General features: G+C 51.4%; 1 protein-coding gene across 1 annotated transcript in view; it reads right to left on the bottom strand.

The window, feature by feature from the left end:
- Positions 1-6,014: 6,014 nt before the first annotated feature.
- The window catches only part of FHDC1 (FH2 domain containing 1), a 38,760-nt gene continuing 29,241 nt past the window's right edge, over positions 6,015-15,533 (bottom strand). Inside the window, 2 exon segments of the mRNA XM_045998499.1 lie at positions 6,015-9,433; positions 11,600-11,764. Coding sequence (XP_045854455.1) covers positions 7,394-9,433; positions 11,600-11,764 — 2,205 coding nt within the window. The 3' untranslated portion in view covers positions 6,015-7,393.

Raw genomic sequence — 15,533 nt, forward strand, 5'->3', positions numbered from 1 at the left:
CTGGAACAACACAGAATGAGATCAACCCCACTACCAGATCTTACTATCCTCTTTTAGTTTAAACAGTCTTGGTGGCTCATCCTCAACATGGGACCCAGCCCTTGGCTGTTCCAGTCATTCTCCTCTGTCGGACTCCAGCTCATCAACGTTCCTCCTGAAAGGTGTCCCAGGGCTATGGACAGGGTCCAGATGTGGACTGACCAGCCGGACCTCATGCTGGGTGCTGTCATTCCATGAATGTGACGGAAGACGGGGCTTTGGGTAGCCACGTGAGACCACTGACTCACACACTCCTCTTTCATTTCTCTCAGAAAGAATTTCTCCACTGAAACATGGGAATGACAAGTTTTACCTCCTGCTGGGTCCCAGGGACGGTGGGTGTGTGGTGAGTAACTCGGCAAAGCTGTGAGCTTCTGGGGAGAAAAGTACTAGCCAGACTTCAGTCTGTTATGATCTGGTTGGGGAAAACAGGGGCTCGAGAAAGGGCTGAGAGCATCAGACAACTTAGCCAGGTGCTTATCTAGTGACTTCTTTCTATTGTACTGGAGTCAAACCTGATCCTGGGAGTTGGAGGCCCTGTGGGGGCGGGGAGACCGTTCTGCTCAGCCCACCTCTTCTCTCTCCTCCCTAGGGGTGAATCAGCAGGTGGGAAGTACTGATGCCCTGGGAAAGAAGAAAATACAGCTGACCAGTGAGGCTGACGTCTCTCCGCTCAGCCAGAGCTGAATGGAGGTACTGTTCTTTCTGCTGGGGCAACTTCCAGTGCTGAACCATCTTTTTAATCTGAATATAGCTCAAACCCTTCTACTGCATGTACCCAAACTGGCAAAGTGGCTCTCCCTGAGAGTGGCAAAAATGTCCAGATTTCCCCAGGCTGACGGGGAGCCATTTATAGCAAGAAGTGGCAAGAGGTAACTTATTCTGAACTCACTGCTTTGGAAGGAACCCGGACCCAGTCGTCCTTCCAGGAAGAGTTTCCGCACTGTGAAACAGGGTGAGGGGGGCTATTTTCTCACACCCCTCCTTCTGCTGGCCTTCTGAACACGGCACGTGTGCGCGGGCCTCCCGTACGGCACTGAGTCAGCACCCTGGAGAGCTGCCCCACCCCCTTCCTGACGGGTGAGGTCAGCCCAGATGCTGGCCTGCCCCACCCCAGCACACGGCGAGGAGCAACGGCAGCCACTGGGCAAAGCTCCCAGGAGCTGAGTTGCAGTGATGCTCATGAAGGCTGCAGAAAGCTCCAGAACCCAGGAAGAACAGGATTCCAAAGAGTGTGTTTACTGACAAAATCTCTCTGTGGGCATTCATATGGCTGTGGCGTTGTTCCTTGTGCGTTCCCAAATTGCTTCACAGACACTGAATTATAATCTTCCTAAAAGGCAGCCCTTGCAAGACTTGAGTGAAGTGTCACTTCCTATGTTCTTGTGGAGCCACTGTTCCAGAAGCCCTGATCGTGCATCATGGAGAGCTCCAGACTCAAAGGAATGGCTAAGGGTATAATTGAAGGTGCTTTTCTGTCTTAAGATCCAAATCAGACCAAATCCTCAGGGTCTTATAAGGCCTCCTCCTAACTGGGCACTGAGCTCAGAATAAATTTTCTGCATCAGTTGCTCAGGAGAAATCACCTGCATTGCATGACAGGGACTAAGAGAGGGACCTGGCCCAAAGAAAACTCATCAGCCCCCTCATCAAGACCCCAGTCTCGGCCTCACTCCAGCCCACTAGGTTCTCAACAGCAGGCTGAAAAATGGATCCCTGGGGAGTTAAAATGCAAATCTGGGCACCCCACCAGAAAGATTCTGAGCTGGTATAGGTCTAGAGTGGGAACAAGAATCACCCACCAGCCACAGTGATTCTGTTACACTCCACATTGTGGGAGGTGGTGTGCCACTGGCCTTTCAGACACCGTCAGGGAGCTCACCACCTGCAGCAAACATCCTGCCCTCCTTGAATGATCCACTTGCCCAGCTCCTCATTGTCCTTAGCCACACAAGCAACAGCCCCCATGACCCCTGCCAGCTTCCCATTGGTTATCAGAAGGCAAGGGCTTATGGGTGAATCCAGCCTCCCTCCTGGAAAACTGAAAGCAGAAGGGGAACATTTTTCCGTTGGACTCATGTGCCCTCTATTAGGAAGAACAAACAGAAGGTAGTCTCTGATACAGAAATAGCTCACATTTACTAGAGTCACATGGAAGATGGGCGCCTCTGTGTCTGACCTCCAGAATGGAGAGGATTTTTCTTCTGTAGCAGAGGAGAGTGAACATTACTGGTTCCCTCAGGTTGCTGAGCCTTAATCTCTGCTTGCTGCCACAAAGCTGGGGAGGGATGCTTCCGGCACCCTGGCATTTCATTTTCACGGAGGAACTCCACTGCGAGTGAGGTCTCTTGTATGGAAACGTCAATGCCATGGTCCATCCATGGATGAGTTAAATGGGATTATTGTGAGTTGGCCTAGAAACCTACCTACAGTGTGTGACATTGTTGCTCTGGGAAAGTGCATTCTCAACTCCTCGTCATCTATTTGGCAAGCAGGCTTGGGGAATATGACCAGCTTATGACTCAGCCCTTGTATGTTTCCAGGGAGACTGGGGGCAAACTCCAGGCCTGATTCCAAAGGCCTGGCATCAATGCATCAATAGGGACCTCAAGCAGATCCTCATTAAAGGACCCACGCACCTTCGTGCCACAGGCTGACAGTGAGGTTGTACCTTGCTCCCGGTAGGCCCTGGGTCGAGGGCCCATGAAGAACTGGCCAGTGAGTGCTGCCCATGGCTGTGACCTCACCTGCAGTGGTGTCCACCTGTCCTACCTACCAACCAGGAAACCAAAACTTCATTGCAGAGCTGTGGCCTGGAAGACAGAAAAGCCATTTTCTTCCACTACAGGAATGAGGTGATCCAGTGAGCCATAAGGCACTTTACTGGAAGATATTTGCAAATGGAGACCTCCTCCAGGGAGAGCACGCTCTGGGTTATTTTCAACCAAGCCATAAATTCAGTCCAAGCTATGCGAGGTCATAGACACTGAGTAGAGGGACCCCACCAACCCACTGGCCTCCATTTTTATGTGTGTTCACAGCCCAAATAATTTTAGGAAGTATTTAGTGAGTGGAGTCCCTGGGTGGCTCAGTGGGTAGAGTATCCAGCTCTTGGTTTTGGCTCAGGTCATGATCTCAGGGTCATGATCTCAGGGTTGTGAAATCTAGCCCAGCTTTGGGCTCCACGCTCAGCTAGCAGAGTCTGCTTGAGATGCTTTCCCCCCATGCTTCTCCCCCTGCTCTCTCTCTCAGATAAATAAAATCTTAAAAAAAAAAAATACTTAGTGAATAACCAGATGCAATGTTCCTTATTCTTATTTGGTTTGTATGTTTCATGCTTATATGCATTTGAGGACACATACCAAAAAAACAAAACAAAAATCTCTTCATTTTTTCACTGTGGGGGCAGGATTGGAATGTGAATCAAGATATAAGAATTGAGGTGTGCCTAGCTGTTCAGTCTGGTAGAGCACGCAGCTCTTGATCTTGAGGTCATGAGTTCGAGCCCCAAACTGGACATAGAGCTTACTTTAAAAAAATAAAAATAAGAAGTGTATGAATTGAGACTAAAAGTATAAGTTTCAATAGAAAATTCTATGAAATTGCAAAATATCATCATTGTCAGATGGAAGGAGGTAGGCTATTGTACCTCTAGAGGCAGAAGTTGGTGAATTTGTACACCTTGGAGAGCTGAATTAATAGTTCCACCCAACTATTCTGGGGCCTCCTACCATAATGCATAAAGAAGCAGAATTTTGAATGAACCATTGGGAAAACTGTGGCCCCTTTAAACTCAGCATGTCTCTTCAGGGGAACCGGAATACAGGTTCCTTGTGAAAGCCATAAAATAAAAGGATAAAAAGAAAACTACTTGAGACCCACTGTGAAAATAGTCTTCTTTTTGGTTGATGTCAGTAACCCTATATAACAGGTTGAAAGTGTAGGAAGGGGTCCGATGGCCCAATCAGCTTATAACAGGCAAAACCAGGCTCTCAGTGCCTGCAGGGCAGCCAGCCACTCACAAGGACATCATCTACTCTACTTTTTTTTTAAATTTTTATTTTTTATTTGAGAGAGAGAGAGAGAGCGTGCGCACAAGCAGGGGGAGGGGTGGAGGGAGAGGGAGAATTTCAGGCAGGTTCCACGCTGAGCACAGAGCCCCCATGTGGGGCTTGGGCTCACAAACCTGAGATCACGACCTGAGCCAAAAGCAAGAGTTGGGTGTTCAACCAACTCTGCAACCCAGGTGCCCCTCATTCACACTCTTGTTGGTGCCTGACCCTGGGATTGTCTAAACCACTTCAGATTAAGTGCAAGAGTAGCCAGGACTGATTCTTGATAGGAAGCCCCAAGGTATGAGGAGCGTCTTCCAAACAATTCCCCTTTCTTCTCCTGTAAGCACCAACACTGCATTTCAAATAAAATCACTCCTCCCTCCCTCTCTGTGCATTCCTGAGGCAGCCGAAGAAATGAGCTGTGATTTCCCAATACTGTCCAGAGCCAACATGCATGAGGACACATAGGAGCAGATCCAGACTTGCGGGTCCCGCAGAGATTACACAAAGCTTGGCCCCAAACATGGAATAATGCAAGCATGTACGAGGTGAACATTCCATCGATGGCTTGCCTGTCCGATGCATACTTGCCTTCCCACGGGCCTGGCGCCAGGCCCACTCTCTAGACCTTCAGTTAAACATGGGTCCCGGGCTACCAAGAAGACACACACCAACAGCCCAGTTTGGGTCTTGTGGCTTCTGAGGACAAGACTGCTGTATCTCAAATCTGCTGCCCCTCCTGCATCTTTCTGTGTGCAGGAAATCATATGTTCTTTCACCAGGATCACACACACACACACACACACACACACACACACACACACACACCCCGTACATCAACAGAGTAAGCTCAGGATAAAACAGAACTCCCATTAACAGGAACTTTATTAAACTACATGTTACATATAAGAACATATAAATGGACCTTTAAATACATTCAGTTCATCTTAAACAAATTTATATAGAAATTTATTTACATTTCTCCATTATATACTTAAATTATTTTTCAAAGCTTACTACCAATAAAAGGTAATAGAATGATCACCTGCTCATACAGATGCATACACACATAGGGTCCACAGGGCTAAGTAAAACACCGCTTCTCAAGAAACTCAGCTTATTAGATTCCAAAGCAACAGCAAGTTCTGAAGGTGCTTTCTTTTGAGCAGGCCTTTGACATGAGGCCTCTGCTATGCAGGTGCTGGGGTCAGTTCTGAAAAGCTGGTCCTGGGGTAGATGGGTCCTTGGTTGTTTAAAATGACTCAAACTCTTGGAGCTGGAGGGACCCTTAGAAACCACCACTGAGGCCATGCGCCCACTTCCAAAGACTGGGAAACAGAGGCTGAGGGAGGAGGAATGATGGGCCAAAGTCACATAGCATCAGCGACAGAGCATGGACAGGGGCCCTGCTTGTCAGGGTCCTATGTGGAGGTCCTGACCCCGTTACTATCCAGGAACTTTTGTTTTTGTTGTTTAAGACTGATTTATTTTAGGAATGAAGAGAGGGGCAGAGAGAGAGGACGAGAGAATCCCAAGCGGACTGTGCTGAGCACGGAGGCCAACGCAGGGCTCGTCCCACAACCCTGAGATCTCGACCTGAGCCCAAAATCACGAGTCGGTTGCTTAACCGACTGAGCCACCCAGGTGCCCCACTACCCACCAACTTTTGACCTCTTTCATCCATTTCCACCCACCCATGGGCCCTATGTTTTGGACATTGTTGTCTGCATGGTTAAATACATGATTTCTTAGGCTTTTTAGATGGTAAAAAACAGTGCAGGATTTCCATAACCATCTTTGTGAGGCCCAGGAAATGGCTACCTAAGGCCATTTTTATAAGTTTTGTGGTCAAGTGCCTTACTTTTTAACCATGAAGTTTACCATTTCAATATAACAGATGTATGGAAGCTCAGAGTTTCCATTTATTTGGATGGACGGCAACATTTTACAGCAGGAAGATTGTAACATCAAGCACATGGATTCCCTGAAATCCATCTACCACTGTTGGGTCTAAAATAAGGTTTCACTGAAGTTTCATTAAGTGACCAAAAGTGAAAAAAAGGCAGGAAGCAACTTTAAATAACAAGAAAGTTTCAAGAATCCCCTCATTTCCTAATGAGTCTCAAAAGGAAGCTGTGAAATGGGCAGTGAGTAGCAATGGTACATATTTTCTCCTTTCTTTTGAATAAAGCCTTTTTTCCCCCAGGATTTTCCTGATTATATAGAATTGGAAAGGGGGGGTGTTTTGTTTTGGTCTGTGATTTGGTTTTTCTCAGGATTTAAAAACCACTTTACGGAGGAGACATGTCAACGTTAGGAAGTATTATCAGTTACATAGATACACAGCCTCTCCGGGCTCCACGTCGGGTTAGCAAGGGAAGGGCGGGCTGGCTGCCGAAAGAGGAGGGAGGGACGAGACTGGGACACAGAAGGGTTTCTTCTTCCCTGTAACTAGAGCGAACCCAAGTCCTAGCAGCCTTCACTCAGTTTCAGAACAGATACACAAATGGGAAAACACGGAAGGGAAAGGTGTGCTCAGCTGAAGAGCCCCTGATGCCTCTCCATTAAGATATGGCCCTTCTAAGTTCGGGGAGATCCCGCATTCTGCCAGGGGCTGCTGTTCGTCCGCAGGGAAGGCACTGCCCCGGTGCCCGCCCTGAACACAGGAGAGCATCCGATGTCTATCCATCAGTCTCTCTTCCCCTCCTGCTTGCACGCAAACCCTCACCCAGAGTCCACATGGAGAGGTGAGCGAGGCAGAGCGCCTTCAGGGAGACGGTGCCAATCACAGAACACCCAGGGCTTGCAGAGAAGTCCAGCTGCCAGCAATGGACAGGGTGTGGGCAGGTGGAAGGCACCCTGAGACCAGGAAACACAGGAAAATAAAAATGTCTTCTTGTTTGGGGTTTTGTCTCTTTTTCCTAGGAGGCATTTTGTTCTGCAAAAGGAACTAAACTACTTCATTTGTATATTAAAAAATAAGCTTGACATATAAAACTGGCCAGTTTTTGTTTTTTTAAACTCTGTAGGGAAGACTTCCAGCTTACACATCTTCATGGGGGGGACGAAGGGGTTCCTCCAGGGTGTGGGAGGGAGATGCCAGTCGAAAGAGTAGCGGGCATCCGCCCAGACCTGGGACTTTACAGTAGCAGTCAGCGCAGCGGGTGGTGCTCCACAGGCCTCCCGGACCTCACCTCTGGTGACATGAGTGTTAGCCGGCGGCACGCGTGGATCACTTCATGCGGAACAAGGACATTCGGTGCCGGCCCTTCCCAGGAGTCAGTCTTGACGATCAGACTTCACTTCCGTAAGGGATCGAGGATTTTCCCTAGCGTGGTCCGATCGGAGTTTCTCAGTCTGAGGGAGGACCTTTCCCCAGCCCCCCGGCCCTTCCCAGGGGCCTCTGTGTTGGCGCTGGGAGCCCCGGCAGACTCTGGACACTTTTTGGGGGTCCGGGCGCTACTGGCCCGCCGCAGGGTGCTGCTGTCCTTGGGGGCAGCATCCTCAGGGCCACCCTTGGGCCTCAGCTGACGCTGGGAAACCGTCCGAGTGATGCCAGGGGCTTTGGCCACAGGAGAGGAATCCGTTCTCATGAACCGAGAGGCGGAGGCAACTGTGTTTCGGGCAAAGCTTGGCACAGGGGGCGGGACGCGGGGGACGCTGGGGGCCGGGGGGGACTTGGGCTCCTCTTCGGGGATCTCTTCGTGGGAGTTGGAGCGGCAGATCTTGTTTTCGTCGGGCTTCTGCCTGGGGACGTTCCTGAGGGGCTTGGCGCTGGGCTTCTTGAGAGAGCCCTTCTGCTGCAGGGGGGGGTCCTTCCCTGACCTAGTGCTGCCCGCGCTGCCGCTCACCCTCGCCAGCCTCTGCTCCTCCGGCCCCGCCGCTGCCGCTGCCCCTGCCGAGGACCGCTTGGGCGACACGTCTGAGGTCCCCCGCATGGAGCTCCTGCGCGACCACGGCGCGTCCGTGCTGCTAGGGGTCTCCCGAGGGGGCCGCTTCCAGCCCCCGGAGCCGCGGCTCGACCTGGAGATGGGCACGACTTTGCGCATGCTCTCACTCTCCGAGGCCGTCAAGGTCCTCACCGGCTTGGGCGCCGCCCCCTGGGACGCCTGGCTCCGCCGGACACTGGCGGGCTTCGAGGTCCCCTGAGACACCTCTTTGAGGGAGCTTCTCTTCGGTGCTGTCACATCCTTCCCTTTGGCGGGTCTGTCCTTGGGAAGGCTGTCCTTACAGGAGGGCTGGCTCTTCCCAGAGACTGGAGCCGAAGCCTCCCCGAGCGGACTGGAAGTGGGGTGAGAGGACACCTGGCTGCCTGTCTCCCCAGCCCCAGAGGACAGGGAGCCATCCGCCCCGGCCACCTCCCCCGGCTCCGAGCAGTCCAGGGTCAGTGAGCAGTCGGTGGCGTCGGAGATGTAGAACAGAGACCCAGGGTCTTTACTGTCAGGGTCGCTGTTGCCCACAGATAGTACAGCCTTGTTGCTAGGATCCTCAGGAGCAGCCTGGTCCCCTTCCAAGGCTGGGCTGAGACAGCCTGGGACACCTGTGCCCCCAGGCATCAGGCCGTCGTGGCTGGCACTGAGGGACTCCACGCTGCCATCCCCCAGAGAGGCCAGCTCCACGGAACTGAGGTCATTCAGGGTCAATCGGGGCACCTCCTCTGGGCTCTTAGATCCCTGAAGGTCGAACTGAGCCAGCCCTGTCACCAGCTCGTGCTCCTTAATCCCCAGAGCCAATGGTGAGAGTGGAGGGGACCGGGCCGGGACTAAGCCCACTGGCTCACTATTCCTCTTTCGGAGGATGCCCACCCCACTGCGCCGAACTCGGGGAATAGGGGGCGTGGGATCCTCAGGCCTGGGGACAAGGAGCTGCTGGCTCTGCCAAGATGAGGGTGGCTCGGGGGCCCCTCTCTGGCCCTCTGAGGCCTGTGCTGTCTGTGCTCCTCTGGGGTCCTGGGCTCTCCCGTCCCTGGGCTCCATCCAGGCCAGCGTGGGCCGGGCCTGCCGGGTACTGCTCCGGGGCAAGCTGTTGAATTTGCTAGGCTCCTCAGGGCTGCCGGTGGAACTCTCCAGGAAGGTCAGTAGCTCCCGGTCCGCAAATGCGCCCAGGGAAAGGCGGGAGCGGCGTGTGTTAGGAGGTCGGTAGGAGGGGCTGACGGGCCTAGGCTGCAGGAAGGGAGACAGGTCCTCCGCGCCCTTCTTAGTCAGCTGCTCCACGTCGTTCTCACTGCTGCTCCGGCAGAATCCCCCAAGCTCCCCACACGCCCAGGAGCGACGCTTCTGCTCCAGCTCCTTCAGCCGCTGCAGCCTCCTCAGCTCCTGCACTGCCCGGTCCTGGTTGTCCTGAGGGAGGGGTGGAGAGAAGCCCCAAGATGCATTAGACCCGTGGGACCTGTGTGCAATTCCACAGCCGCCTGCCTTAAGACCTCAAGAAACAGGTATGGAGGACAGCCCGGGTCCCAAACTTCACCAAGACAATTGCGTGTTTGCAAGAAAGTGGGTGTGGAGAGGGCTAGCTCTCCCAAGGCTGCCTGGAGAAGACCCCACCAACCTAAGGTTCTCATCGAATCAGTGGACCCAACTTACAGCTTTCTGGTCAAGGCACTGTCCCCTAAGTGTGGGCTGTGATTCCACACATGCCTGCCACCTCAACTCCGAGGGAACCCAGCTTGGCTTCTAAGTAGGGCAAGATAGCAAAGACTTCCAGGAAAAGGCTATTTAGTCAAGGGCAGAGAAAGAGAGAGAGAGAGAGAGAAGGAGGAGCCTGAGACCATACCTCCCTGTTGCTTCTGTGTTGAATACAGCTACACATGCACACACACGTGCAGCACATTCTACTTAACGGCTTGGATGCCTAAGTATATACCCAAGCTATGAAGAGACGCCAGTCAGATCTCTGCTCTCTGAATGCTCCCTGGTAAGGAAACCCCAGAGATGCCAGGATGGCTCTGTCCCTCATGCCCCACCCCCCTCCCACAATCAGACGGGAGGATTTGCTTTACAAATCCTTCCACCACCTTTCGCCCTGCTCCAAGTACCCAGCCCTCCCCCGACAAAGCCACACCAGAACAAACGCACATACTAAAGCACACTTTACCATCTGGCTGTGCACTCTAACTACATTTGTAGGGCGCCTGGGTGGCTCAGTTGGTTAAAGATCTGCCTTTGGCTCAGGTCATGATCCCAGGGTCCTGGTATCGAGCCCCACATCGAGCTCCTTGCTCAGCTCAGCGGGAGTCGGCTTCTCCCTCTGCCTCTGCCCCTCCATCACTCGTGCACATGTGTGATCTCTCTCTCAAATAACACATCTTTTAGAAGACATGTAAATATATTTGTGTCACCTAAATGTGTGGATCTCACAACCCAAATCTGTTACTAATAGCACTTTTTACTCGAAAATCAGTTTCCTCAAATGGTGGATTTCCCTTCCAAGTTTCTGTGAGGCTCTGGCTGGGGACACATGGCCCCTCCTTCTGCTCTGGCTCGGCCTCTCCAGTGTCCCAGGTCTCCCAGGCCCTCTCCTCCAAGGCTGCCCCGGGTGGGGGTGGGAGTGGGGCCAGCTCCTGGCGCTCAGGACAGCTGGACCCAAAGAATCACGCAGGTGGCCTCTTGGGCCTGCCGAATTCTGACAGGGAGTGAGAGCCTCAGAAAGAGCCAATTTGGCCTCTACCGCCCACAACCACCTCCCACTGCTGAGCTCACTGCTTGGACAAGGGAGAGGAAACGTGGCTGCAGGCGTAGCCTCCTTCACTTAGCTGCAGAGAGAAAAGAGGGCTTGAGAACTCAAGAAACTCCGCTGCGGGCAAGCCTGCTTTTAAATACAGGGAAAGGGATAAGGCACAAGTATTTAGCTCCTCCTCACCACCTGAAGTGAAGGGATCTTGTTTTGTTTTTAACTAACAGATGAAAGTTGTACTTGCAAAGCCAAGCGACCCAGAGTTCTCTGGCTCCTACAACTGAACTCAGAGACTCCTGGAACTGGAGGTCAAAGGGCAAGAAATGCCACCGTGTCCCTCAGTCAGCAGGAGACTCCTAACTACTGGAGAACTTCGAAGCCAGCTCTGGCTGAGGACAGCACGGTCCCCGTGGTGCCAGCCACCTGGCAATGGCCACGGTGCTTGAAACAGGTCAGAGAAGGCCTTCCCATCCTCCTACCGCAACACAGGTCTCCGAGAAAGAAGACATTCTTTCCTGGGGGCGGTGGGGGTGATGAGGAAGACGTTCAGGGCCTTCAAAGAGATTTGTTAGTGGAAGGGCTGCCATCATAAATAAACGTGACGAACACAATGCTTTCGGGGCATCAAAGCCAGTGTTGGTGCGAGAAGTACAGCCGCCGGGGAGGCCAGACGAATCCCAACCGAGAGCCCGGCCGTGCTGCCCGTGCCGGCCTTCCCCGAAACCGTGGAAGTGCCGAGCCATCTTTGTGCCAAGGGCAGAGGGCTGGGTCTGGAAGAGGAAAACTGAAACTCCACGCCACTCAGAAGACACGGGAGATGCCATCAATCATACCTGAACGGCTTTGTTGAATTTGACACAAAAGTCTCTAAATATCTGAAGGCACTCGTCCAGTTTCATGGTTTCTTTGTCTTCGCAGAAAAAATCTATAAGGGTGTGGGCCTCGTCCTGGAGCTCCTGCTGCCCGTGCTCCAGTTCCGTCAGCTTTTCCACAGCAAACTGCGGGAAAACACACAAGCACACGCTGAAGGAAACAGGCAGCCGAGGAGGCGCGGTGCACGCCATCTGCGCTCCCGGGTTCAGCTTCAGGTCTCGGGAAAGGGGAAGGTTGACCGCAAGTCCAACGCCCTCCGAGCCAAAAGGAAATTATTTCAACCCAAACAAAGCCCTGGGGAAGCAAGGTGAACTTCTGTGCGAGACCTGGAGGCCACCCAAAAAACCTAAAGAGCTTTCCTCTACAGAAGGCCACTGATGAAACAGTCACTGAAAAATGACATAGGTGTAAAAAGCTGGTTTGATTGAGGAAAACTCATTCTGCATCTGTTCTTCCTTCTCTGAAAAGTGAGTCTTAGAGACTGGCCTTCGGGATGTCAGAAGGCCCTTGTATGGACAAGCTGTTGAGAGGGAGTTTAAACCTCACCTCAAATGACCTGTGTCAGGGTCAGTATCACCCCCACAGGATGGAAGCTCCCACGCCCAGACACATGCCCCAAGGCTTCTTAACCAGGGTGCTTATCCGAGTCAGCTCAGAAGCACCGTCCACAGTCCCTGCTTGTACAGAACTCACGCAATTCAGTACGCCTGAGGTATAACTACCACTAACATATTTTTTTAAAGATTTTATTTATTTGACAGAGAGAGACACAGCAAGAGAGGGAACACAAGCAGGGGGAGTGGGAGAGGGAGAACCAGGCTTCCCGCCCAGCAGGGAGCCCAATGTGGGGCTCGATCCCAGGACCCTGGGATCATGACCTGAGCCAAAGGCAGATGCTCAACCATCTGAGACACCCAGGTGCCCCACTACCACTAATATTTTGTTACAACCCCCAGGAGATTCTGAGGAGTCCCCATGGTTAATAACTATTACATCCTACAAGTCCATCCACTTCTCGTGTTCATTTTCTCCTAATCCTTTGAGGACAAAGCCTCCAGTGCCTCCACAGATTAGGACATCGGGGCACCTGGGTGGCTCTAAGGTTAAGCATCTGCCTTCAGCTCAAGTCGTGATCTCAGGGTCCTGGGATTGAGCCCCGAATCAGGCTCCCTACTCAGCGAGGAGCCTGCTTCTCCCTCTCCCTCTGCTCCTCCCCCTGCTCATGCTCTCCCTCTCTCTCCTCTCTCTCAAATAAATAAAATCTTAAAAAAAAAAAAAATCTGATTCAGGTATCACCACAAGGAAGTAGAAATGGAAGAAGAGTGCTTTCCTCTGGTGGGCTCCCAACCCTCCCAGGCTGGGGAGCTATGAGACGCACAAGCGCCCTTCCCCGACAGCAGTGTGTGACATGTACTGCTGAGCTGAAATGAGGCAGCGGCCGCTTAGAGGAGCCACAGGCCCGGGGGCACTGAATACTTAGGATCACGCTCGAGTCTCATGTTACTTTCTGCTCGACTGGGGAACAAGGCTTATATGAAGAAGGAATGTGTGAAGGACATTACTTAATAAATCACAAATATCATGTTTTTAAAAAGGCTATTTGAGAAACTTCCTCTGAGTGGAGGGCTGAGCCTCAGAAATACGAAGTTATGGGTTGCCCACCCTCAAGGAGTGGAACTGCTGCTGGGACATGCTTGGAGAGTGACGAGCGATTCTGAGACTCATCGCCTCCCTCCCACTCCAACACACTTTCCCCCTTGCAAGTCCGTTTCTTGAGGTAGTAAGAAACCAAAACCATTTAGGAGACCGAATACCAGAGAAAGTAACCATCTGAGTCAGTAGCCCAAGGCAGTGTGTGTGTTCACGCTCTGTTATTCTTTATGGAGAGAAGGGCATTCATGAAAGGATAAATCTTTGCCTGTCATTCTTCCACAGGGGGAAAGGTGGATTCCAGCCAAAAATAACTCAATGGCAGAAAAATAGGACTCTTGACAAGAACCTACATGGGAGCTTAGCTCCACCTCCCACGTCTCATCTCTAGATCCCGTGGGGATGGAGAGAGAACCAGGAAGGAAAAACTTACGGGCACTGCAGTCACCCTGAGGACTCCGGAAAGTGAGACATTCTGAATGTGGATGTGGAAAATCACCAAGCTCAGAGGGGTTTTTTTGGTTTGTTTTTTTCTTCCTTCCTTTTTTTTTTTTTTTTTCCTGCCCAGTCAGGACCCCAAATGACAAACTCCAAAGCTACATTGGCCAAGTGTAATTGACAGGAGACAAGCAGCTGTGCTAGCAAATTCAACTTTTCACATCTCACTTGCCTGCACCAGACCCAAGTTCCAAACCAATTTATTCCTTCTTTCTTGCCCAGAGGGTCAGATTTACAAAGCTGTGTTCTTGTCTTTTTTTCTTCACAAACGACTTCAATCTTTCCCCATAGCTAAGAGCACAGTCCCGTTTTCAGACTGGCATTCAGAGCCCTTCATGGCGGAGCCTACCCTACCTTACAGACTTACACTCCCTCCCCTATTTAAAAAGGAACTGAATATAAAAAAGAAAAATAAATAGCTGCTTGGGCACAGATAAAAATGACTCCTAGAAAGAAGCATTTAAAGTTAAAACAAGGTTGCCTTGAAAGAGCACTTCAGGGTTGCAGCTGGGACAGAGCTGTTTTCCATCAGATGCCTTTCTGTACTGCTATGTAGCATAAAATATGAATGTTTAATTTAAGAGCCAGGGAAGGAAACATCCAGAATGCTCCTCTCACTGTGGGATGGGCCTTCTCCCTCAGTTTCTTGCTTTCCCTCATGTGTGCTCACTGCTGAGTGCTTTCTTACCTACGGCTGGTGTTTCTGTGGTGGTGTCTGCTGTGTTGTTTCACTCTGGGAAAAATCTGTGCATGTAAAAGAGAGTCTCTGGTGATAGTGGAAAGAGAATACAGAACCCATGTTTGGGAATAAAAATAAGCTCCCACCAGAGCTAAACAAAATGTTTGCTGATGGGAGCTGAAACGTGTAATATTTGCTTGCTGTGGCTTAATTACAAGTCAACGAGTGAAAGCTCAGGTGGGACAGCCTTCGGAGCACACTGTTCCTGCCACCAAGGGCAGCCCCGCCACACACACCACCTCCTCGCAAGGCTCGAAGTGCTGATATTTAAGGTAGCCTGTCACTTCCGCTGAAGATTGAAAAAGCATGAAAAGCTGCCACTGTTTTTTTTTTTTTTTCTTCAAATAAGGAAGATAAAAGAAGTCTGTCAGACTATGTGATTAGTGAGTCACAATGAGCTGTCACAAACATGTCCACTCTGCTGGTTTTTTTGTTGATGTTATTCAGAGCGGCTCCCGACACACCCTGTGGGGCTGATGTATTTGGGGTGTTGATAGGCACAGCTCTCCTGTGTGCTCCCGCTCTCAACAGAAAACATGCCAAAACGTAGCTTGTTTCTTCAATAAAAACAAGTGAGGGAACAAACAAGCCCGAGTTCTCAGGTATCTACGGTTTCCGTGGAACTTCGTTCTGCCGTCCAGAGATTTGATTAGGAGGCAAAAACTCCTACACCATGGCTGAGAAGCCAAACCTGAGTTGCCAGGCATCAGCTGCCAAGTGTTGGCTCCCTAGGCTGCTATCAGTTCGCTGCAGCGCGGTGTGCTGCTGTCGATCACACGGTGATCAACGGAGGCCAGCCCTTGGTTCACGCCACATTCGACAGCCCCTTCTAGAAAGCCAACCGTGCCAAGAATGGGCACTGAAATACAGAGGTCCTTCTATTGACCCAGGGGAAAAAATTATGAATGGGAACCTTCTGCTTCCCCAAAGCCCTGCAGACGGAACCAGCCCTGGCAGGAGCAGCTGGAAGCCAAAATGAGAGAGACGGACTCCGATCACCAACAAAC

The sequence above is a fragment of the Meles meles genome, chromosome 2 (assembly GCF_922984935.1).
Source record: "Meles meles chromosome 2, mMelMel3.1 paternal haplotype, whole genome shotgun sequence".
NCBI classification, from domain to species: Eukaryota; Metazoa; Chordata; class Mammalia; order Carnivora; family Mustelidae; genus Meles; species Meles meles.